The sequence below is a fragment of the Centruroides sculpturatus genome, unplaced genomic scaffold, assembly GCF_000671375.1.
Source record: "Centruroides sculpturatus isolate CEXI.00-Female unplaced genomic scaffold, Cexi_2.0 scaffold183, whole genome shotgun sequence".
In the NCBI taxonomy this organism is placed as follows: domain Eukaryota; kingdom Metazoa; phylum Arthropoda; class Arachnida; order Scorpiones; family Buthidae; genus Centruroides; species Centruroides sculpturatus.
Window position 1 is genome coordinate 649,315 of NW_019384387.1, and position 26,209 is coordinate 675,523.

General features: G+C 29.2%; 1 protein-coding gene across 1 annotated transcript in view; it reads left to right on the forward strand.

Annotated features, from left to right (window-relative positions):
- Positions 1-26,209, forward strand: part of LOC111618120 (wings apart-like protein homolog) — a 45,094-nt gene that overhangs the window by 11,829 nt on the left and 7,056 nt on the right. Inside the window, exons 2-7 of the mRNA XM_023359572.1 lie at positions 2,150-2,807; positions 4,782-4,891; positions 10,077-10,182; positions 21,326-21,544; positions 21,629-21,740; positions 24,454-24,554. Coding sequence (XP_023215340.1) covers positions 2,190-2,807; positions 4,782-4,891; positions 10,077-10,182; positions 21,326-21,544; positions 21,629-21,740; positions 24,454-24,554 — 1,266 coding nt within the window. The 5' untranslated portion in view covers positions 2,150-2,189. The remainder of the gene's footprint in view (positions 1-2,149; positions 2,808-4,781; positions 4,892-10,076; positions 10,183-21,325; positions 21,545-21,628; positions 21,741-24,453; positions 24,555-26,209) is intronic.

Consider the following 26,209-nt stretch of genomic DNA (forward strand, 5'->3'; position numbering starts at 1 on the left):
TTAAAACATGCGCATCTATTAGTATGGCACCGATTTTTCACAGGTTTGCATGAGCATTTTTCAAATCCTTGACCACCAAATAATGATTGGTTAGTCATGGTTTCTGGCAGATATTGATTGATCTTTCTGGTATTTCATCATTATAATCATTCAATGACTTATAATTTGTAACAACAGAACCAATTTTCAATTATTCTTGTGCAGTCCCTACCATGTAAACTCCATTTCTGAAATCAATAATTTTTCCCATAATGTTTTGGTATATTAAGAAAATACTTTTTCCAGTATCTAATAGGAGATATCTAATGTCCAGTGTATAATAGTTATCTAATATCCAGTTTCTTAGCAGTATCATCAACCATCTTCTCTGCAGCCTGTTTAACTCCTTTATGTGCTTCTTCTCTTTCAATTTGTACTGTATATTATGCTCTCCTTTGCATATGAAACAAATCATCTCTGACCAATAACCTTTATTGCTTTTTAGACGATTTGCAAATATCATGAACAGATATAAAGCAGGAACTACAGTGATGAGATTTATCACCTGATCTAATCTGTCCAGTGGAGAGATTAGATCAGGTGATAAATTTCCATTACTTTCTGTAGTTATTGTGTTATGAAAGATATTTTCACTAACCAAATTATCAGATGTCTGTTGTGAAATATCATATTGAATGTTTTCTATATATTTTACAACTTTTTGATCATTGTTGGCAAAGAATGCAATGAATTAAGCAACAAATGATCTTGCCAACATGCCAACATAAACTATAAAAATCAATTTTTTAATGTAATAATCTTAATAGCTGCTAAAACGAATTATCAAACCACAATTAAATTTGAAAGTTGAATAAGATTTCTTTAAATCTGAGAATGCTTTCCCATTTTACTACAAAATTATTTCTAAAGGTGACACAAATAGAGATAAGTATTGCTGTTCTAGACAGAAACAAACGATGAAATAATTTATGTAGCCAAGTCAAATTTTTGTAGCCCAAAAAGTAGGCAATGTGCCAAATGATTTTTCTACATCAAACTAAAACAAGAGTAGCTCATTTTGGCAGTCAAATCTGGCAACCTTCCTTAATGCTCAAGTGGTAAGAATTGGAAGTCAATATGGCAATCTGGCTGTTTATCTAACGTTCATTGTAAAGCGGCTAATCGTTTGGCCAGCCATATTATAAAATATTAAATGTTGACAGCCATTTGGTTTAGTCTCTTTATAAAGTGGCTGAATGTTAGTTAGCTTTATTACAAAATTGTGCTGTTTAATCAAACATCTAGACGCTTTTTAAAGTGGCTAATTTAACAATTTGGCTGCAACATATATATATAAATCTATGTTATGAATAATCATAAAATTGTTTATAATGTTCAAAAGTAAGTAGATTCCAGTTCAGTAAAAAATTACAATGTTTTTTACTGGAAAACTAAGGAAGTAGCTCAAATATAAAACCAGTTCATACAGTTTTTTTTTTTTTTTGGAATCAAAATGTTACTGTAAATTGAAGTACTTTCAAGCTTCTTTTCAGCCAACTTAAGCATTTTAAGCTATATGCTTATCATCAGGAGTTGATAGTCAAGAATCAATTCCTGATGATAAGAATATAGCTAAAAATGCTTAAGTTTACTGAAAAGTGTTTCCTCTGAGAAAATGCCATTTGAATTAAATTAGCTGAGAATTTATAATTGAAAACTATCATTCAGAAATAACTATTATAGTAAAATAATTTTATATCTTCTCTGCTTTAGAACCTACTCTGATTTTTAGTCATCTAGGAGTAGTATTATATAGTTAAAACCATATTTTCAGGAATATAATTTGAATTTAAGACAATGAACTTTTAGGAAATAGGATAGTTTAATTAACTGTGTTCTGTAAAACCAATATTAAACTATAAAAGAGTTCTATCAGAACAGACTGACTATATTTTCAATTTTTAAGGCTTGAATACATAAACTTCATTAAAAAAAACTGTCTTAATAATTGTAAACTTACTAAAATGTAAATTTATCCCTGGATACGACTATATTTGAAATGTATCAATATATTTTCATGTTGAGAAAGTGATCGTTTTAATCCAATTTATTAAATTTAGTGATTATTTTTTCAAAAATTCAATAATTTTATATTTAATTATATTTATAGGTTAAAAAAGACAGAATTTTACTTAAACATATCAGCTGAGATGACTTCAACTACTAGAAACAGGAGTAAGAAAGCATTAAATTTATCTGAAATTTCTGAAAATAACCAGAGTAATCTGCTTGCTCACGATGCAAATACGTATGGAAATCACATTATGAGATCTACTAAAACTTACAATTCAACTAACGTCAAAAATCTAGAATCAAACAATTGTAATAAGTTTCAGTCTAGGAAGAAATATATAACAAGACAACAATCTAGATTGAATAATGTGGAAAATGAGGAAATTATTTCTAATGACAAGAAGACAGCAGTTTATGGTAAACACAAAAATTACCATCATTCAAAAAATAATGAGAGTATTACAAAAGGAGAAACTAAATTTGAAAATGAGGAGGATTGGAAGGACACAATTAATCAAGATGATTCTTTTCTTATTTCTGCCAAAGACAAGAATCTTTTGAGCAGTTCCAAAAGCTGGAAAGTTCCAAACTGTGATTTTCGTAGTGGAGTTAATAAAAAAGTCACAGGAGCTGGAATTTTTGATTGCAGCATTCAACTTTTTATGGAAGAAAAAAGCTATTGTTTTGGGAATGATAAAAGTAAAGACTATTCAGATGAAAGTGGTATTTGGTTAGAAAAAATGAGTTCGTTTGAGGTGAGTAGTGATAAATTTTATATATATTAATAACTCTTATCATCCTATGTGTACTAGGAGGAGTTTCTTTATGCTTATTATGTATATCAACAGTAGGGGTATTTATGATGAAATGTTTTTCTTGCTTTTAGAAGAGCTGTTCTACAAAAGGTATTAGGGGCAGTCAAATAAAAACGAGACAGACTATATAACAAGTGTGGCATGGAAGTTGGTAATGTGTATACAGAAGTGTCCTCTATTGGAAATCAGGAAGGAACAGTGTGAACGTTCACTGCTGTGCCATTTGTCTGTTAGACATGCTCGAAGTGAGGTGGGCGAGTCATGTGTGCGTCCAACATCACTATGGTGGTCCTCTGCTTGTTGACTTTCTGGAACACAGTGCCACAATTAATGCACAGCGGTACATAGAAACTTTGCAAAAATTGAAGCGTGCCATCAAATCCAAACACCCAGTAATGTTGACAGACAGCATCATTCTGTTGCAGGATAATACCCACCCACATGTTACCAAGGTTGTTTTGACTATGTAGTCAAAACAACATTGGTTACATGTAGCGTAGTCCATACACATCCTCCATACAGTCCTGATTTCTCCCCGTGCAATTTCCATATTTTTGGAGCTCCGAAGAAAGACATTCATGGCCGTCAATTTGCTTCGGACAAAAAGGTGCATGCCTGGGTACAATCATAGTTCCGTAGGCAACTGCAAACATGTTTCTATGAAGGCATTGACTGTCTTGTCTCACAGTGGGATAAATGTATTAACAGTTATGGCAATTACTTTTGAAATAATAAACAGTTACTTTTTTCCCATCTGTCTCATTTTCATTTGACTGCCCCTAATATGAAATATGAATGGACATTTATACAGAATGATTTGCAATCCTAATTTATCCTTTGGATCACTGTATTGGTTAGCATCATCTTTTCAGAGGCATTCTTTCAACCATTTTATAAATCACAAAATGAATGATTCCTCTGTTGGCAAAATTCAGTAATTCGTGAACTTTGCTTCGAGGAAGCTTTCAACTTTTTGCATACAGTCTGTACTAACAAAAAACAAAATTGGAAAAATCAATACTTTGATGACTGTTAAGAAAGCTGGTATAGTGATAAAAGCTACAAATCATGAATACCTCTAATAGTGACTGTGTGGTGAGGGACGAGGCCTGATATATTATGTTCAAACCATTCACAAAAATTTCTGTTCAAGAAGAAAGATATTGCAAAGCAGTCTTGAAGAACTGAATCTTTGTTTTTGTTTTGAGTGTTTGTTTACAGGAATTATTTTTTACTATCTATATGAATTAAGTAGATAAGAAGAATTAATTTACTTAATATAATCTTCGTAATATTTTTTTAAGGTATGGCAAAGTAGAATATGATAGAAAACAATTTTATACTTTTAAATTAATCTAAATAAAGGTAGTTTGATGATATAGATGAGCTAAATGAGGTAAACGATGCATTGCCCATTAAAGTGACTTTAATAACTTAGTCAGATAAACAAGTCAATGACATAGCTAGTTTCATTTGAAGCAAACTAAGTCAATGGTTTGCTTATTTAGTTATATTAAAGCTGCTTTACTAGTCAACATGCCCAAAAATGATTTTAAAATTTGGTGTTTTTATTTTATAATGAATTTTAATATACAGTATCTTATTTTATTGCTCTGATATATTCAAAAAATTTCTCTTTTTAGTATTCTGTGTCTTTTATATTTGTGCTGAATGTGACTAATCACTACATTTAGTATCATTTGTTTCAGGAGAAATCTTAAATGATGTGAGTTTGGATTTTATATAGAACCAAATTGTATTTTTCTTTCTGGATTTCTCAGTTTTTGTTATATATAATTAAGTTTTATATTTTTGATTTGTTTAAAAAAATCTATTAGTTAAGCAAGTAATTCTAATAAATTGTGTTGTTATTTTTAAATTCAGAATTTTATTTTAATTTGTATAATTTTATAGGAGTGTGATTCTCTGGAGATGAAAGATTCCTGCCAGCAATTGAGAGAGAAACTCTATTCTCTTATTGAAAGATTAAAGATCCATTGTCATCATAATGAAAAATATTCAATGTAAGAATTTGAATTGTTTCTATATTCTGAAAAGAAATTGAATTTTAGCATTTAAATTATGTTTTTGCCTTTTTTTAATGTAATATATTCTCAAACTTTAAAAAAAACTTCAACTTTTGATACATGTTTTATTAGCGTTAAGTGAAGACTCCTTAACTTCAGAAACCCCACAGTCGTGTGACGTGATAACTAAAAAGTTACACAACCAAAATTCGTGAAATTTCAGAATAACTTATTTGTATATATGAAATCAGCTATATAGTTTTTGTTAGAAATCAATCAAGGGGTTATAATACATGCTTAGTTCTTAAACCAATAGATTGCTTTTTTTACACTTGTACTTGTTATTTAATGTAAGAAAGCCTGTAGTTTGTTTCCATTTCCTTCAGATATGCTTCTATTTGTTTATCCACATTCTCTAAAAATTCTTGTTTATGAATTTCTTTTGAGTCATTTTAATTTCCTATTGTTTCTTTGTGAATTTCTTTTTCTGGATTTTGGTTTTAAAGTGTTTACCTATCTTCATACTCTATAGGAAAGTATCATATCAAGGAATAAACTTAGTGTAAAGATAAATTGTTAATTATTCTGTGTTTGCTTTGTTTTTAAAAAATAAAGATGCTTAGAATGAAAAAAATCTGCTAAGATAAGAGCCATTGAAACAAAAACAAACAAAAAGAAAAGTAAAGTCAAGTAGTAGTGAGGCTGATTTTGTGCTAAAATAGTGTTTTTCAACCTTCTTTATCTCATGGCACACTTGAACCTATAATTAAATTTTTGTGACACAAATTTCCATTGAAAAATCAAGTTGTGTTTGTAAACATTTTATCGTCACATTAGTTGCCACTTAATATAATTCTTTTTGTCTATTTTTTTTCTTTCTTTTGTGAATTAAATAAAAGTGCTGTTCCTTAACCTAGTGTTATACACACATACTTTTGCTTATGAATATATATTTTTTACTGCATTGTGTAGTGTATATGTTTATTTATTATAACAATGAAAAGCTCATATAATCAATTTAAAGAGTTTTTAATTTTGACACTTATTGTTCTTTGAGCTTCTTTTGAAAATAATTTATTTAAGAATCTTCAAAACTTTTTGCAGCACACCAGTTGAAAATCACTGTGCTAGAATTTAAAAAACAGGCTTTGGAAAAAGCATAGTAAGTAAGACCATAGTAAAATTGGTAAGCAAAACTATAGGGAACAATAGTATCCACTAGGTGCTGTAGTCATGAACATGAATGGAAAAACAATTCAGTTTTATAAGAATTCCAGTTTGTTCTTTTAAAGAATTAGGAGGAGAGTTGCTTCAGAACTTTCAGGTTGCATTAAGTAATATTTTTGATGAATATTTTATAATCAGGTCAAAACTAATGTCAAAAATTCACAACAGATGCTGTGAAACAAAGAGGAACAAACATGAGCCATTTGAAGACGTGTTTGTTACTTCTTTGGAGATATCTGACAGTTGTCTCACATGAAAGATATACCTTTCTTTGTAAACTCTAAAGAGAACTTTTCTTCTTGAGGACAAACTTAGTACGTTACAAAAACATTTCAATTAACTATATCTATGAGTCAAGATACAAGCCAAGAACTGTTTAGAAATATATTAATGTTGCAATCAGTAAACTGAAGCAGCAAGAATGGGAGGCATTAATGACAAGAAAGGAGGCAATTTTATCTCCATTAGATATAGAAAACTTTAAAGATTCCAAAAGGTTATTTCCTATGAATGAAATGGTTACTTTGTGTAACAAATCATTCCTTGTGCAAAGTAATAGACCAGTTGCAAAAATTTCAGCAGAACGTAATAGCATTTTTGCAAAAAAAGCCATCAGATGAACAAGCTCAAGACTTGCAATCAGTGTTATACCTATCTATTGGTTGTTGCTTAATACTGAGAAAAAATCTATGGGTCAATGCTGGCCTAGTAAATGAATCTGTTGAAACAGTTGTCAACATTTTATACAGAGAAGGAAGGAGATTGATTCCCTTTGTTACCAATGGCAATAATGGTAAAATCCAATAAGTATATGTGACAAACTATAAGAAATGGAGCATTTCCCATTCTTCCTATGCAAACAAAATGGAAGGATAACATTGTGGAATGCATGAGAAGACAGTTTCCAATCTTGGATTCATATTCATTGACCATACAAAGATCAAGAACTAACATTGGAAAAAGAAGTAATTGACATAAGAGAAAAATAAAATGTTGCTGAACTATCATATGTAGCTCTAAGCAGTGTGTGAAAACTAGAAGATATAATGAAAGATCCATCTTTTTAATATTAATAGAATAAATAAAATTAAAACTATGAAACAAGTACTAGAAAGAGAACATTTTTTGAATAGTATAATGTATAATCAATAAATAAACAATTTTTTAAATTTATATATTTAGATTCAGAATTTTATACTTTAACACACATACTCAGACTTAAATGTCTCACATTCATCCAATAATACTGCATTATCTCAAAGTGGGCACCTACATACTTTTGCCAGTACCTAGCATTTCAGCAACTCCCAGTACTTGTCAAACCAGTCGTATGGCTTTAGTTGCTGTAGCTTATACTCTGTTGCATATTGGAATCTGCATCCCTTGAACTTCATTTTATTTTAGGGAATAGATGAAAGTCTGCAGAACAAAATCAAGAAAGTAAAGTGATCAGGAAAGTTTGGTCATATATTCACAGTTCAGGAATGAATAGAAGCTACAGCAACTAGAGTTCTTACAGAAATTATAAAAATTGGCTTCTGGTATTGTTTTGATAAATATATTGATGCTGGTAACAAATGAAATACAAACTAAATAGAACTGCTTTGACAAATGCTGTATATCACTTCTGTTCAGTTTATTTTTGACTCTATCAATTATATGCCATATATAAAGTATATATTTTCTATACAATATTTGTAATTAGAAGGCAAACACAAGTTCTGAAATGTTTGCAATTTATTTTTTTTACATTACCACAAAACTATGATCTTGAAATTTATTGTGTAATTCTTCTGTGTTTGTGTGTGAAAAGGATGAATTGTAAAGGCCAAAATTTGTGTTTATCTTCTAATTATAAACATTTTCTGGCGTATATTAAGGATTTTACAGTTTAATTTCAGCAACTTACACTTTTGTGTAATGAAAAATGATCTAAATATTGTCAAAACTTGAAGATATTCTGATATAAATATTTCTAAGTTTGGAGCATCATGCAGAAACTGTCACTGAAATTCTTTCAATCTACAGAAACAATTTCATTATTTATTACTAAGCATTCTAGATGTAAAATACAAAAACACTTTAAAAATCAATTACAAGCTACACTTTCTTCTCCTAAACTTTTGAATAATGCAATTCTTCCAGTTAAGCATTATTAATATGACCAATTTCTTTCATAATGCAGCCTTTCAATTAAACCCTTTCCAATTCACAGTAACTTTTTGGACACCCTGTACTATCTACCTAACTTACAGATCTTTCTAATACTAAATATGGTATGTAATTATGTGTCTTCTGGAAAAATACAATTGATTTCTTTAAGAAATACAGACAATTCATTTTATCAAGATATGAAACTTATTGTAATGATCTATTGAGATTTTTCTTTTTCAGTTAGTTAATTTAAATTTACAAATAATATGAGGGTCATTCTAAAAGAAAAGAACATTTTGATCTGACAAGCTGTTCAGTTCTCCCACCACCCTCAACTGCCACGTCATGAACCTTCCCATGTTTTCGCGCCAGTCTGATGCTAACAGGTAGCCACAGCAAGCCACAACAATCATTTACTGTTTACAGTGTGACTTTGAAATGTGTGATAAAATTAAAGATTCCGCCAAGTATGAGGTTCATAGTGTAATATGCTTTTTGAATGCGAAAAAAGTCCACCCTATCGAAATTTACAGATAGATAACCGAGGTTTATGGTAATGTGATGAATGAAGCTTCAGTTTGAAACAAACGGTAGGGATTGTTGTCCAGAGGCATTGTGCTTCTTCAGGATAACGCACATCTGCATGCTGCTGCATTGACGAAGAACTTGCTTCAGCAGTTTAAGTGGGAAGTTTTTGAACACCCTTCTTATAACTCTGACTAGGCTCCAAATGATTACATCTTTTCCCAAAACTGAAGGATTTTTTAGCCGGGAATCACTATGGAAGTGACAATGAACTGAAAGAGGCCATTAATGACTAGTTCAAGAACTTGGTAGTAACTGAGTGTGCAGAAGGCATAGAAAAGCTGATGATATGTTATGACAAATGTTTAAATTTGTATGGCGACTATGTAGAAATATAGCTAAGGTATCATATGTGTTGTAAAATAAGTTTTGTTTCATTATCTTAAATAAAAGTATCTGGAGAAACAAACGTTCTTTACTTTTAGAATGACTCTCGTATATCAAATTGTATAATAATTGCATATATATTTTTTTAATTGTTTGATGAAGTATAAGATTATAATTATTTTGAATTTATTTACAAAAATATATTCAATAATCATAATAACTACAATTGAATCTCCGTATTCATAGGCAATTGTACTTACAAATTTGTGCTTTTGTGGTGGATATCACAAGATGTATCATACTAAAAATTTGATTGCTGCTCATTGCATTTACTCTGAGTGATGATGGGGTAGATGCATCTTCATTCTCACAATGAGCTTCATCTCATAGGATATCTTGTGATCTTTGTTTTGTATCTGCCTGATGAATGCATTGGTGTATGCCTTATTCTTAACTATATAACAAAACTGTACAGTATTTTCAGAAAGTTGGGCTTAAATTTTTAATGTTACTCATTGTAAAACACAACAAACACAAAGTGTTATAATTGTTTATAACACTTTCAAACATATTTAAACATTTTTCTCTTAATTATAAATGGTTGCATAAGTGTTAAGTGTATACAGACATAACTTTACTTAGTTAAGGAAGATGAAAACTTTTCAGTTTTATATCTTTATCTTTATTTATTCAAAAAAAAAAAACAATTATAATTAAAAATGTCTTACTATTATAGCTTTTGATTTCTAGAATAAAGAATTTCTGTGGTGCAAATCTTTGTAAACCTTTATAATAATTATAGATTGTCTGTTAAGAATTAGTTTTGCTAAATATTATGTAAAATATGTATTTATTGTGAGATATTTACATATTTAATGTATATTTACAGATTAATAGAAATAATATATTGTTGTACAGAAAAATTATTTAGTTCTGTTTCTGAAGAAATTGTCCCTGAAATTATATCTACAATAAGAGAAATGGATCTAGATTCTGTAAGTTGATTTATTTTTATTATTAGGAATAATTATATGTTAACATGTTATTTATTTTCATATTATTAAATAAAGCAGAACAGATTTTTAAATCTTTTTATTAGCAAATTGTCATGACTTAATATTTTATATGCTATACAGTAACATACAAATTTTTAAGTTGTTTGCTGTATTTGACTCAGAACTACAGGCTGGCACACGAAAAAATAGACCCAGTATGTAACTTAGCAGAAACATAGTTTACTACAATAATAAACATAGAAGCAGACTGCTGGTATCACTGTCACAGAAGTTGAAAGTGATCACTTGGCACAACATTGCGATATTTGATAATGACATCTGAGAGGTTGATGTTCCTCATTTCCTGTAATTTGTATGGATTTGCACAATATGGGGCATCAATATTCCTGATACCTCTCAGATGATGAGGTTTGCTCACTCCACACAATATACTAGAACCAGAGAGTCAAACTGGACTGAGACTATTTTTTCATGCATCACTCTGCATTTCTCCTAAATCATTATTAGTAGCAATTTAAGTGGAATTACTGCAGTGGATTCTTCATTCTGATATCTTTTACTATTCAGGGTTCCATCAGTGAATACATGATCTTATTGGTCATGTATTCACTGATGCTTGCTCCAAATTCCACAACAAAAATTTAGGGTAAAATGTACTTGATGTTGCATGTATCAAGAAGTATGCTCTGCCCATTGATGCACATTGTTATGGTTACTTACACTATTCTGGGAAAACAATGCCTTATTGATCTATAAAATGTACTGAAGGAGTGGTTTGTCATGTTGTAAATTTAACATCATGTTACACCACTCAAATTGCTGTGCAGCATCCTATGTACCTTGTGCTGATTGCAGATAGCAACAGAATGGGTCCATATCATTACAACATATCAAGTGTATTTGTATCTGTTGCAATCCACATAGACCTTCTACTTCATCTATGCTTGAATGTGGATTATTATTTTAGCACTACTATGCACCACATATATAAACTCATGCAATGCTGGAAAGATCTCTTTTGCCCTTGTACAGATGTTTAAGCAGACATCATGTATACATATCCATTGTACATTAATTTCACATTCTACTTTATTGAGATTAATGTCAGTAAGTTTCCTTTCACTATGAAGTAATATTACTCATAGTTTCATTCTCAAATTGAATCTCTTAATGATGATTTAATAAGTTAAAAAGAAATAATGAATTTGCTTTCAATTTATTGTTAATAAATTAATCATATTGCATTTAACAAAATATCTTTTTCATTTAATTATTGCATTAAAATTATGGAATTTGATACTCTAGAACAAGAATGGCAAACTTATGAGTCTATGTGCCAAAGTAAATGTTTGGACATGTGTGTCATGGATTTGCCATCTCTGTGTTAGAGCTTAGCTTTTATTTGATGTTTGGAATAGAAAGTGTATATACAAGGTATCCCGTAAGTCTGAAATCAAAGAGTTATATTCCTTTTGTTTATTCTTTTTCAGGTAATGTGTAGTACTGAATAAGGAGAAAAAGTTCCACGTTATCTTTGTTGGAACTCATAGTCAGTATTGAAGTTACCAAAGAGTTTAACATGTATCCAGACTGCTGTGTGTGATTGGTGGGTAATCTGGGTGCATCCAGTTAAACTTTTTGACAAGTTTACACTGACTGTGGATCTCCATGAAAATAACTCAAATTCATTCCTTCATATTCGGAGACATGAATACCAGTAAGAGAGTAAGCAAAGATCAACATTTTTTTGCTGTTCCAGATTTGTGGGATGCCTTGTATGTTTGTTTGCATGTGCCATTTATATAAATTTACATCTCTCTCGGCATTGTTTTTCATGAATACATCTTTAGCTTCTAGTATTGCTTCTTATCTCTTCTGACTCCTCTTGTAGGTTTTTGTGTAAGCTTACTTGGTGCTTTTGTTTGCCATTATTACAGTATCGTATTTGGAATTGTGTAAATGTTGGAAAAGTAGTTTCAAATGAAACAATACATATTGATATGTATTTAGAAATATTTTTCTGAATGTTCCATCTCATTTATTTCATCTAATAATAATTCTGAATGTATTTAGAAGTTTTCTTTAAAAAATAGAAATATATCATTGTTAAATATTGATCCACGTCCACAATCTTTCTGTATTTGTTTAATTATTTATAACAATTTAACCAATATTTTTCTGAAACTAATTTCATATTTTGTATACATTTATTATTTTATTTATAAGATTATTTAGGTTCAGATAAAACTAAANGTTAAGATGATTTATTGCTAATTAATTAACCTAACATTAGAAAAAAAACATTCTTTTAATATTAATATAGTGATTACATCAATGATGATAAAATATAAGCTGATTTAACTATTTTGTAGTGTTCTATACCAAAGGTGTAACCAATATCATTTTAAATCTCTGAAATCTTGTCTGTAATTTAGATTTAAAACTGATGAATAATAATAAAATTATTAATTATTCTGACAAATGTCTTAACTAAAATATAATATTGATACTTCTTCACTTGGCAATTTGCTCTTTTGTACATAACACTTTGATACCTTACATTTTGTATGCCAAATTTGCATTTAACCAACATATAAACAGTTTTTTCATCTCAAGTAGTAGTGTTTTTTGTTAATTTGAATATTTTTTACAATGAATATGTAATAGTTTCCTACTTTTAAAAACTATAAAATCTTTCTCTTTTTTTTTTTTCCTAGGAACAAAACTCCCTTTATAATGTGCATCTCAATAGAGTTGCATGTAAGCATCTTTCAATTATTTAGACTTTTGTACAATTTTCAGGGATGCATTACTATATATTATATTAAAACAGAAAAGATTTTTATCTAATATCATTACTACTATATATTGAGCATTTTCAAACTTTTTTTGACTTTATGTGACTTTTTATCCACTCTTTTCCTATTGTTAATATAGATAATAATAATAATAATAAATAAGAATCTGATGAGCCAGTATTAACATACTATTTTTATTGAAGAGATTTACTTAGCAGACAAATTTACATCATCCCAAACTGTCATATATATAACCTATTGGACTAATAATTGTTAATGAATTGTTTTTAATCAGCAACCAATAACTAGTAAGGTGTCTACCATACTAGTTTTTGACCTTATTGACCGTTTAGAGGACTCTGCTTTATTTGAAGATCTTTATGAATTTGAAATTAGGATATTTTTATCAAATAAATTAAATTGTGGAATTAGAAAAAGAAAGTGTCAGTTGTTTTTATTAAAGGAATAAATATTTTTGTTTAACTATAGGTGATATTTACAATCTGTTGTTTGTCTCGCTCTATCAGCTTTCTGTAAAGTCTTGAAAACATTGTTTTTTTTTTTTCAACCTTATTTTTCATTAGCACAAGTTCAACAGCAAAAGCCATTAACAATGAAAAGCTTCCTTAAAGCAACATTTGTAGATTGTTGAAATTGCTGAAAGGAGGACCAGAATAATTTTGTGATTTAAAAAAATGGCAGAAAAAATTTCTCAAAATTGACAATTTCAAGCTATAAAGTGTACAAAGGTGAAATAGGGGTTGCAAATAATGTTGCTGGAATGTGTGTTTATGCTTTGTAGCTTTTTGTAAAATGCTGCCCTTCAAAAAACAAAAAAGCTTCTTATAGTGATTACTTCTTATATATTATTCAAAATGACATCTGATTTGATAAAAAAAAATATTTCTGTGAAAAGCAGATGATCCTAAAATTTTACTTTTCCGGCTGTTATATATAATGGAAAAAGTAGGACAATCAGTCAAAAAAATGATCCCTGCCAGATTTTTATATATTTGGTGAGAGCTGAATCCTGTATTAAAATGGTATTTTATATTAACTATACTGTTTTAGCTATATGTATCAGTTTCTATAGTATAGTAGCTATTAGTGATGTGTCGGATCGTTAAAAATGTATATCCGCGGATACGGATACAGATGCGGATCATTAGTATCTAGATCCGCGGATATGGATACGGATCTCAACTTTTGTACTCAGTCGGCGCTGGTGTGTGTGACCTTAGACCTATAGTTGACGCTTTGCGTTAGTAACACGACGTGTTTTGACTTGCACTGTGCATGATTTTTGCTTATAGTTTAGTGTGACACGGAATAGTGTAGATTACATTTGTATTTTTGGAGAGTGTTGAGTTGAGTTAAAATAAAAACAATGTTGACAAAAAAGTTTAGTAGTGTAATATGGAAATATTTTACGATAGTAAATGAATTTTGCATGATAAAATTTTTGCAATGTGAATGTGTCAAATATGTGATTTTAAGAAATAAAAAGTGATTTGAATTGAAGTTATTAGTATTTTATTGCTACCTATCTTTAAAATTTCATATAAGTAATGAAATTCATTAAGATAAAAAGATCTGTTAAAGATCTGCTAAAAAGTAATGGATACGGATATCCGGCACATCACTAGTAGCTATTATTGCTTCGTAGTAAAATATCACTGTTACTTTATGTAGCTGGCCATAAAGTACCAATAAACATTTGTGTAACTCCTTACACTTTACAAATGTACTCTTAGCCTTTGGATACTTGTTCAAGGTTAAATTGCAAGTTATGTTTACAATTGTTATTTATATCACACTATATAATAGTCAGCAAACTTACAAAAGTATTGCATATGTTTAAGTAGTGACTATCAAGCTTATAAAAAGTTTTTGCGCACTGGAGTCACACTAAGAGTCTAGAAGAGCTGTTTGTGGCATGCTAGAGGCAGTTTGGCCACTGTGGATCTATTGTGATACTTTTCTGAATAAGTAATGAAGTCTCTCAGTATATATTCTTTCTAGTTGAATAATGGTTTTACTCATTGATTTTGAGTTCTGCTTTATGCTTAGTAAAATGTTCAGATAAATAAATTGTTTAACTTTTATACTCATCACAAAACGATTTAGCTACTCTATCAAAATCATTTTATTTTGATGGAGGGTTTTTTTTCTATGAATATACTTTGTAAGAATACTTCTATAATACTTTAATCATTTTTTTTTCCACCAGAATATATCAATTTTTATATCCCAGACTACATTAATGTGTGTTGTGTAACATAAATGTAACATAAACATTATATATTGTGCCAACTGAAAATGGAGAATATCTTTAATCAGTTCAGTCAAGTTGAGTGATGATCTAGCTGACGTAATTGGTGATAAATCTACTTTGTATGAAGAAATCACATGGTTCAAATACAGAAAGAAAAACATTTAAGATCATTCTTTTCTTCCTGACATTTTTAAATGGATTAATTTGTATAATCTGATTATTAAATTTTATATAAGATGGCAGTATTATTTATCTATATATTTGAATCTGAAAGAAATTAAGATAAAATGCAGGAGTTAAAGAAAATTTAAAGTAAATTCTACAAACAAATGAAAAGTAAGATTTCCTGTTTTACTTATTCCTGCTAAAATAAGCCTTGCGACGAACTGCAGTTGTCAATTAACGTCTTTCACCGAATACCAAGGGTATGCACCTACAATATAGGTCTCACATATTTAGATTATGCAAATTTAGAAATGGTGATTGCACTAAATATATTAAATATTTACCTGCATTATTATATCCAATTAATAAACTCCAAATACCTTTAAAATGCAGTCTATTTTAAACCACTTATCGAATGTTTTCAGTCAAATTAACAGACCTTCTTCAGGATCAAACTAATAGAATTTAAATTTTTCTGTTAGTTCGATCCTGAAGAAGGTCTGTTAATTTGACCAAAAACGTTCGATAAGTGGTTTAAAATAGACTGCATTTTAAAGGTATTTGGAGTTTATTAATTGCACTAAATATATGACACTAATTGTCATTATCATACTTTTTTCCCTGAGCAAAAGACACCAAGTCTATGGAACTGCCATGCATTGTTGCAGTCTATGGTCTAGGTATAATTATGGTGTAAATTCAGAAATGACTGCGTTAATGAAGTGAAAGAACAAAATAGACAATCATCCATCTCTGTCAATCTTATTGTTGACATCAATTCGACTTTCACTTCTTCTCCAACTCAGAAAGCACTTTCAAGATTTATTCTTCCAGTCTGATGAAGATATCCAAGAAGTCAAACATTGACTTGACTTGCTCTCTCTAAATATATATTAATAATTTTTTTGTAATTTACTTTTTTTGATGTCATATACAACATACAGCCATTAATCATTTAAGATATATTGTTCTCACTAGTAATAAAATAAACAAATGTAATTTTTATAGAGATAAATGTTCAGTCATTAAAAGGTTTTGAAGATTAATTTAATATGATTAATTAATTAAGCATTTATTTCATTAAAAATGGTTGAATTTACTTTAAAAAATAAAAAAATTGAATTCTTACATGATGATGATATGTAAGTACTGTAATTGTAATTACTGCAAGTTGTGGAATGAGAAACTTAAATATTACATCTTATAAATTTAGACTGTGTGATAAAAGTAGTGCCACCGATTGCATGGCACTACCAATTATCCAATAAATTATTTTAAGAAAAAGATGACTGTTAGTTTTAAACAGTGGTGCCACAACACCACACCTGTGTGTGCTCCTCTTCCTTCTCCCGTCTTACCTCTTGTGGGTCCTGTTCTCAACCATGATAATTTGATAAATGAATTGGTGGATATAACAGTTGCAAATTTCAGTATATAGGCATATCTCTGTTAACGTTACCTCTGGTAATGAAGCTTCGATATAATGAAATTTCTAATCACATACTCCACATTATAAGTGTATCTGTTTTAACAGTTTTGCTTCGTTAGAATAGTTTGTTGATTACACTGCATAAGGTGTGTTTCAGTGTACTGCAATAAATGAGGTATGAAGAAAAGAATAAATTGTACTAGAAGAAGAAAATGACATTCAATAGATTAAAAATGAAGATGACTCAATCAATAGGTTTTGGAAATATGGACAAAGAGGATGTATGAAATTTATTCAATGTAAAAGATAATGGTTTTTTACTGGCAGATTTAGAAAAACTCATTAACAATGAAGCAAGAGAAAAAAAATTGAAGACAAAATTAAAAAAATTCCTACCAAAAAAATCATGTTGATGGCTGAAATGGTTAAGGTGTCAGCCTATCACTCTGAGGGATCCAGGCAGTGGCATAGCATGGGTGTCAGCCGCCCAGGACAGAGGAAAGTTTTGCCGCCCCCTTATTTAGGTATCTCAATTTAAAAGACTAAAATTCAGTTTCATCACAGAATAAGTAATGAAAAATTTTGTGCTCATTTCAATTGGTCCGAATCGTGGGTGCGACAAAAATATGAAATGAAATGGTTCAAATTTTTACAAGATATTATTATTGTTGTAAAATTTTAATTCGCCCCCTAAAAGTGCCGCTCGGGGCACTTGTAGTGGCGGCCTGCCCCTTTCGCCCCACTATGCTACGCCACTGGATTCAGGATTGAATCTAGGCAAGCAACTCTTTAGGAATATTTTTGGAGGCAAAGGATGGAGTCCAAATATGTGGTGCTCATTCTATGCCTCCCAAGCTGTACCTATTAGGGCCTGGCCAAACACAATGGGTACAATTAAAGTCTTTTTAGTGTCCCACAGAGTAGAAAGAGACAAAAATATATTTAAATTATGCTTGTAAATTATTAATTATATACTACTTTTCTTAGAGCAAGAAAACTTTTTATGACACTGAATGATTTTGCATTATGTGCCCTTCATCAGGACTGGCTCTTCATCAAAAAAAAAAAAATTGAAGAAAATACCTTGATATTAATGGTTTCTTACACCTAAACTAAGATTAGATAGATAAATCTAGTATAAACAGTAGATAAATTAGTAATCTGGTATCTTCTGTTGTATTTTCTTTTGATTTTTAATGAGAAGGCATAACGTGAAAAACANTATAATACTGTCCAGACGATAGAAATCTCTCCGTAGCGTGGCGCTACGGACGGCGGGAAAGTAGTTCGGCTGCCCGATGATGTTTGAGGTAATTATAGGGGGTTTTTTACTGTTTTTTACGGATACTGTCACAATTTTTTTGCAGTTTTATAGGAATCATAATTATTGGGACCGTAATTATAGGGAGGTAGACTGTATGCATTTCACACCACCCCCTCGTCACTTAGACTAACCCTACGACAACAAGTCGATCGCGACACATTTTTAAGATAAAAAGTAGATCTTCTGTACATAAAAGTTGGCCACCCCTGCTATACAGGGTTAAGTATAACTTGTTTACTTAAACTTTCTTTTTAACTAGAACTTGTTATATTGAAGGGAGGGAACCTACATAATCAGTGAGACAACAAATTGTATTAAAAATTCTTTATTGCAACATTAACCTGTGTTAAAATATGTATCTTATATTTTGAATGTTTGGTTGACTTACCCTGTTGTCTCTTTTAATCCTCTGTTTTTAATTTCTTTATCCTATACCTCTTATAATTTATTGCAGATTTTAATGTCATATTCATGATTTTAGACACATCATGCCATTGAATCACATCTGTTGTACTCTTTGGTAACAACATAGTAGGTAAATAAATCCTCTCTCTTTTGCATGTTATTATATACCACATATCCTCTTTTAGTTTCCATTATTCTTTCTCTGTTCCTTGCATGTCTTCACTCCCCAAAATGTAGACTTTTTTGAATTTCATTTGTATACATTAAGATATGTGCTTCCAGTCCTTTATTTTATATGTTGAGTATAGCTTGTCTACTTGGAAGTCTAAGTAGTCAAGTTCTACCCAACATATATAGGGTGTTTCAGATATGTTTGACCAAATTTCATAAACTTATAGGGGAGGAAAATGTGAATAAAAATATTGAGTCATGTTTTGATCTGAAGCTTAATTAGTAAGTTATTAACAAAGAAATTGTGACTAGTAAATGGATTTAATTACTGACACATTACATATATAGACTTAAAATACAGAAATGATGTTGCTACACGTTGTTGCTTTAATAATTTGCTGATTAAGCTTTGCATAAAAAAAGTCTCTAAACCTTTTTATTTAGGTTTTTCACTATAATTCTGTGAAATTTGGCTAAATGTTTCCAAAATACCCTATATATTTTTAAGTGCATGGTCTTCAAAAAAGAATGCTACCATTTTAAATTACTGTAATTATGTTAATTATTGCTTGAGAAGTATGTAATGCATATCAATCAATGACTGAAATTTCTGAGTTTCATCTACCATCTGCTTATAAATGTCTTTTTGTCTGCTGCCTCTAGGAAGTGCTGTAAACAAAAAATGGTGATTTTGCAACAGGAAGTGTTTTGTGTTCTTCAGTGTGCAGTCAGAATCACTCATCATTTTGCAGCATGATTTTTCGATGGTTTTTTTGAGCTTAGAGCAGACATTTCAAAGTGATACATCATGTAATGCAAACTCTATTGTTGCACAATGATGACTGCTTCCTACTTTGCACACTACAAAACACAAAACATCTTCTCTGCTGCAGAGTTGCCATTTTTGTTTATGGCATTTTCTAGAAGTGGTAAATAAAAAGATGTTTTGATTGCAGATTGCTGATAAAACTTGAATAGTTACTCTATTGATTGATATGCAATGCATACTTCTCTGTTAATAATAAACATAATTACAGTAATTTATAATGGTAGCATTCTTTTTGGAAGACCCTGTATATTAAGGGTGTATATGCAAATATTACTCAACTTCAAAATTTATTAATGTCTTTAAGAACCCTTATGTGAATTGTTTTTGTATGTTCAATGCCAGCTCCTTGTTGTTTGTCAACAAGCCTACATTACCGTTTTTATGAGTCTAACACTTGTTCACATTTTTCAGGTGTTACATTTGACCATTCATCTTTGGTACTTTCCAAAGCCCACTTAGAATTGTAGCATGTCGGTGGAAAAGTCATTGTTTAAGGAATCCTAAACAGAAGTGTAAATGGCTGATGTCTGATGATTTAATAAGAATATCCAGTTTATTTTACATAATTGAGATTGGTATATGTTTTAAGATGTTCAAGATACACTTCAATTTTCTTTGTAGTGTGAGAAGAGGCTTTGTCATGATGGAACACAACTTTGTCCATCTTTCCTGGGTACATGCAAAGAATGTCTCTTTCTAAATATGGCTTCAGTACATTGCTGATATAATAGTCAGCATTCACCTTAACTTTATTTGGGATTTTTATAAGAGGAAGGGTTCCTCTTATAAAAGTCATTCCACCAGTGATCATGAACCTTCTGGCCAGCTTTCATAGCATCTTGTCAACCAAGTTTTGGGACTGTTTTGACCAGGAAAAGGGTAACAGGCCTTCCAAACTCCATTGCAGTAGCTTAAGTAGAAATGTGCTTCATCCAATGTCACCATAAATTCTAATCTACCTGCTGCCAGCTGTCACTCACTTTGCAAGCATTTCTCTTGCAATTTTGTTTCTGTTCTGTGGAAAGGTGATGTACTTTAGTCTTCTGTACTTTTACTGCTTTTAAATACTTATGAATTATGTTTTGTACAGTCCTCTGACAAATTCAAATTTGATTGGCAATGTTTCTGATCCTTCAGAGATTTGGGGTAGACGATAGTTTGCAGACCATCTCAGTATTAGCTTTGCATCATGCAGGCCTAGATTTCAAACAAAGTTTTAAGTGATTTCCCATTTTCCACATTCCATCATCATTATTCGTACAAGAACTAATGATATTGCTTACAATCTTCTGACATATCAATGTAACTAGATTTTAGTGATTTAACAATCTCTCTGGAAGTCAACTCTGTTCAGAAAGCACTTATGCATGGACATCAATATCCAGATTTTTGTACGATACCATTTTTTCAAATTTTTTTTTACGCAAACAATTTTACGACATTGAAAAGAATTATGGGTAACCACAAAAAAGTCTCTTGAATTTTGGTGTTGCCAATTAAAAGATATAACACAGTAAAGATGAGTAATATTTGATTATATACTCCCAGTATTTCAAATATTGAAATGAAGTCATCCATGCTGCTGATGTTTGAGAGTTTTGTTTCGACCGCTATTATATAAAAAACTAAATTTACTGATTTCGATAGTTGTAATGTTTAATTTTTCAATTTATAAAATTTATATTTGATTAATGTTTTAATATATAAAGTTATTTTTATTTTTCAGAATTTATCATTATATGTTGCGAGCCTTCTGTACATTATAGCAAAAGAAACGGCGATTCCTAATAATACTAGCTTTTTGAATATAATAATAGAATTAATACAAGGAGAGAAATTATCTTCATTTGAGAAACTGCAGAGTTTTAATAAAGATGCAGATGGCATGATCAGAATTCAACATCTATTTGTAGAAGAAAATTATAATGTCTTTGATCATTATTTGGTTGGTTTAATAGTTGTTTTTATATGATTTAGTGTAATTTTATTTATATCTTTTTCTGTTGTTGTTAATTATTTTATATTTTAGGCTTGTGACTTTGCATTAGAAAGTCTCTTAAAATTTGTTGCCAAAGCTCAAGATGATTGGTATAAAAAGAAATTTCGGCATCTTGGTGGTCTGGATATTGTCGTTGATATAGGTAAGCAAAATGGAATTAGAAAAGATAATTAGAACCAGATGGAAATTGGTTACTATGCTGATAGACTAGCATTCAATTTTAGGTTGCTTCTCAGACAAAGATGGCAAATGCAATCCTGGTTTATCTGAAAGACCTTTAAAAGATATGTTGACATGCAAATATTCAGGAGCCATCACTGAATGGGCAGAAAGTTATTAAAGTGAAAAATAAAGTAATGCAAACATGAAAGTTTTATTGGTGTACAGAAAATGTTTGGATGAGTAAAATATTCATTTTCTTCATTTTTTAAGGTCTTTGGATAAACAGGTTTAATTTTGCTGCTTTGTTCCTAAATAGTGGTTCTTTCCTTCCAGAAAATTTCATGATCTTTTGTCTCAAATGTAAATTCATTCTTGCAACTGTAGTTATCTCAGTTTTCAGTCAGGCTGAACATGATAAACATGGGAAAAGATACTGAGAGATAGTATGTAAAGTAGAGTTAAAATATAAATTAATACATTTTGAAGAAAGTAATTTTATAAATTTTTTTAGTCTTTTCAAATAGTGTGTCATATACCTATTATAAGTATTAGTCTAATATTACTTTCCACTTTAAATATTTTCTGTAGGCAAGTTTATAAGAGATTCTATGATATTTCATCGATGTAATTGTATGATAGATCAAGATTTTTGTATCGATAAACTGTAATATGCTTTCATTTATTGAATGTTTTACAAATTATAAAATGAAAACCTCTAAATTATTTAGTGAAAATTTCCTTTTTTAATAATTTATGGTTCAGAACATCATATAGGGTGTTAGAAAATCATTTAGCGTTTATATAATGGATAGTACACACCATACTGAGTAAAATAACCTTTGTAAATATGTCAAAAACTTAATTATTTTTGAGTTGTTAACAATTTTGTATATTAGTATCACAACTTACTTCTAGGTTCTGTAGTAGTTCCAATCAATATAAATTAATGTTATTTTTATTAACAAAACTGGAAATTTTTAAAATTACTACTACTTAATAAAGAAACATTCTATGTATTCCATTTATTCAAAAAAAAAAAAAAAAGGCAAAAAGGATGCACTATACGTCCAGGTCTTATACAAGATCTCAATGGTCCCATCTAAGGATATGTACTGTGTACTCTCACTAATCTGAATTCCATTTAATCCAAACTAGTTTTGTTTTTTTTGTCACCAATTATTTCATCAAAAAACAAAAGGAAATAAGACTTTTTTTAAAAACACAATAAATTTCTTAAATATGTATCAAATGTAGTATAAAGATTTGCAAAAAAATTATATATATATTTGTCTTTACTCCTATTGACTTCCTTTTCTTTACATGTAACATTCAACTAATTAACTTTTTGCTAATCCAAACAATCCTGTATATAGATTGAGTTAGCAAGAGTGTATTGTATTATCATTAACTTTATTAACACATATGTAATAATGTTTTATAAAACTATCATAGTTTTGAATGAGTAAATTTTGATTTTATTTTATTTATTTTCTTTCTTTTTTACAAATGTATGATGAACTATAGAGCACTGTTTCTTTCAGAAATATTAAGTGATCAGATATTATTCACTGATAGTAAGATGGTAGTATATATAATTCTGTGATATTTAAAATTTTTTATGTCCTCTTAATATGCCTTCTCTGTAGGTAAATGGTGCTGTCAGATATTGACAACATATAATCATGCATTTAAATAAATTTGTTTTGTAAATAAAAGAGAAAATTTTGTTTGTTTGTGGTAGCATTTTTATGAGGGTTGTACTGAAGCTAATGCAAAAATGAGCATAATTTTTTTAAAGTTAAGCCCACTTTTGAATTAGTTTTGGTACAATTCTCATATTTGCATAAAGCCTTTGTAAACATTTTGAAAGTATTTACTTAAATCTTATTATTATTTTCCATTTGTATGTTTCTCTGAAACATAATTATTGCCATTAGAAATCACTTTAATAAATTGCATCCTAATAGCTTGCTCTATTAAGAATTACTTTTTTTTTTGGTCATTTGAGAGAGATTTCTTTTAACTTTTATGAATAATTCTATAAAATTCAATGTAACAAGTTTATACGAAGATACATAAATAAAAAAAAACTTGTTTCATTAAGAGAAAGAAAGAAAACCAATAATGATGACATTTGTAATGAAAGTATCTATTCAGCATACAACGTCAACTAGCAAAACTATGTGCAGTTTTTGAACACGTTCGATGTTTCTATTGGTGGTTTTGCTAATTTGTAATTTCCTTAAAAGCTACCAGTGTTTTTTCATTCTCCTCCCTGGTTTTTTTTCCAGGGACAAATGGCTTTGCTTTGGATGAATTTTCTTTTCCAGTCCATTTTTATGAAATTATTAGCAGTGATAGCAGGCATTGCCTGGTTGAAAAGTAATAACAACAACAAATATTAAAGGAACAGCTAGATTCTTTTATTGCGCTATTAGGCAAAGTAATTACCGATATTTAGAGACCCCCAGATGTATTGCCTATACTAATTATATTTATTTTGCTCGGATATTTATCTAGACTAAACATACGATAAAGTATCTAATAAGTGTTTTTAAATTATATTTTTCATATTATTATTGTTTAAATTTAAGTTCATTTTAAAGAGAGAAATTCTATTTATACAGAATAGCGATATTTTTTAAATTAAATGCTACAATTTGTTTATAAAATATTCTTATTTTAAATCCTAGTTAACTCTCAGTGCAAAAATTTATGGAATGAAGATGTTTCATCAAGTATTCAGATATATAATACAAATAAATTAGGAAAATGCTTAAATATTCTGCAGAATGTGAGTAAATATTTTAAACTGTTTTTATATTATCTCTAATAGGTAAATTCACAAATTTGATCAAATATATCACGTTATAATGGTCGTGACAAATCTTCAAATTGATTCTGACATGATAAAATTTTATTATATTAAATATGCAAAAGATATATAGAGTTAAAATTGTTTAAAATCAGTTCGAAAACTAGAGAACAGTTTTGTAAGAATAACGTTTATTGATTCAATAAATTTAGATGAAAGGAAGATATTACAAAGGAAAAATAAATAAATAATTACTTTCTTATATCCCAATAAACAATTTAAAAAATATATAAACATTAATCAAATGAAAATTACTTGTACAGGTTGCCTCAGAAGTAGTAGGACAATGTTTGAAATATTATGATATTAAGAAAGCAAACTTTTGTTCGTGAGTTAGATATCAAATAATCAGTCTTCAGACAATTTTTCATCTTGTGATCAAATGCACTGTCGATATTAATGTATGCTTGGAGCTACAGTATGTTTGAAGCACCATATGTCAATGTCAAGCATTGCTCTATTACTACTATTACTACACACTGTAGTAATAGTAGTAATTTTTTAATTAAACAAACTTTGCTATTTACGAGCATTTAGTTTACTTTGATGTACAAAATTGACTCATTCATTAGATATTTTCAGCATATACTTAAGATGGCAAAGTATGAAAGTATGCATAGTAATTCATAGCTATTCTGGTATTGAGATGAAAGGGAGGGAGGAAACTATTAATTTTTATAAGTATTATTATTTATAAAATAAAAATAGTGATGCAAGACAATGGCCATTTTCTCGTAATGGGGTTTTGTTGTAATAATCGTTTAAAATAGTATATTTTTGAATTTTTTTTCTTTTAACTTTGAGTAAGTTATGAGTCTTTGCCATTAATAAATCATAATAAAATTTAATTAAATTCTATCAAATTTAGTGACATATAATAATAATAAAATTTTTATATAAAAAGTATTTTAATTTAATTTCATTAATGTATAAAATTTTATGTTAATCTAAATAAGTTACAGTATATTTTAACCAACAATATCCATTAAAAATTAATAAGATTTGATAAACAGCATTAACTTTTGAAATTAAAATGGAAAAATTAACATAAATGTTTTTAAAATAGTTAAGATGATTTATTGCTAATTAATTAACCTAACATTAGAAAAAAAAACATTCTTTTAATATTAATATAGTGATTACATCAATGATGATAAAATATAAGCTGATTTAACTATTTTGTAGTGTTCTATACCAAAGGTGTAACCAATATCATTTTAAATCTCTGAAATCTTGTCTGTAATTTAGATTTAAAACTGATGAATAATAATAAAATTATTAATTATTCTGACAAATGTCTTAACTAAAATATAATATTGATACTTCTTCACTTGGCAATTTGCTCTTTTGTACATAACACTTTGATACCTTACATTTTGTATGCCAAATTTGCATTTAACCAACATATAAACAGTTTTTTCATCTCAAGTAGTAGTGTTTTTTGTTAATTTGAATATTTTTTACAATGAATATGTAATAGTTTCCTACTTTTAAAAACTATAAAATCTTTCTCTTTTTTTTTTTTCCTAGGAACAAAACTCCCTTTATAATGTGCATCTCAATAGAGTTGCATG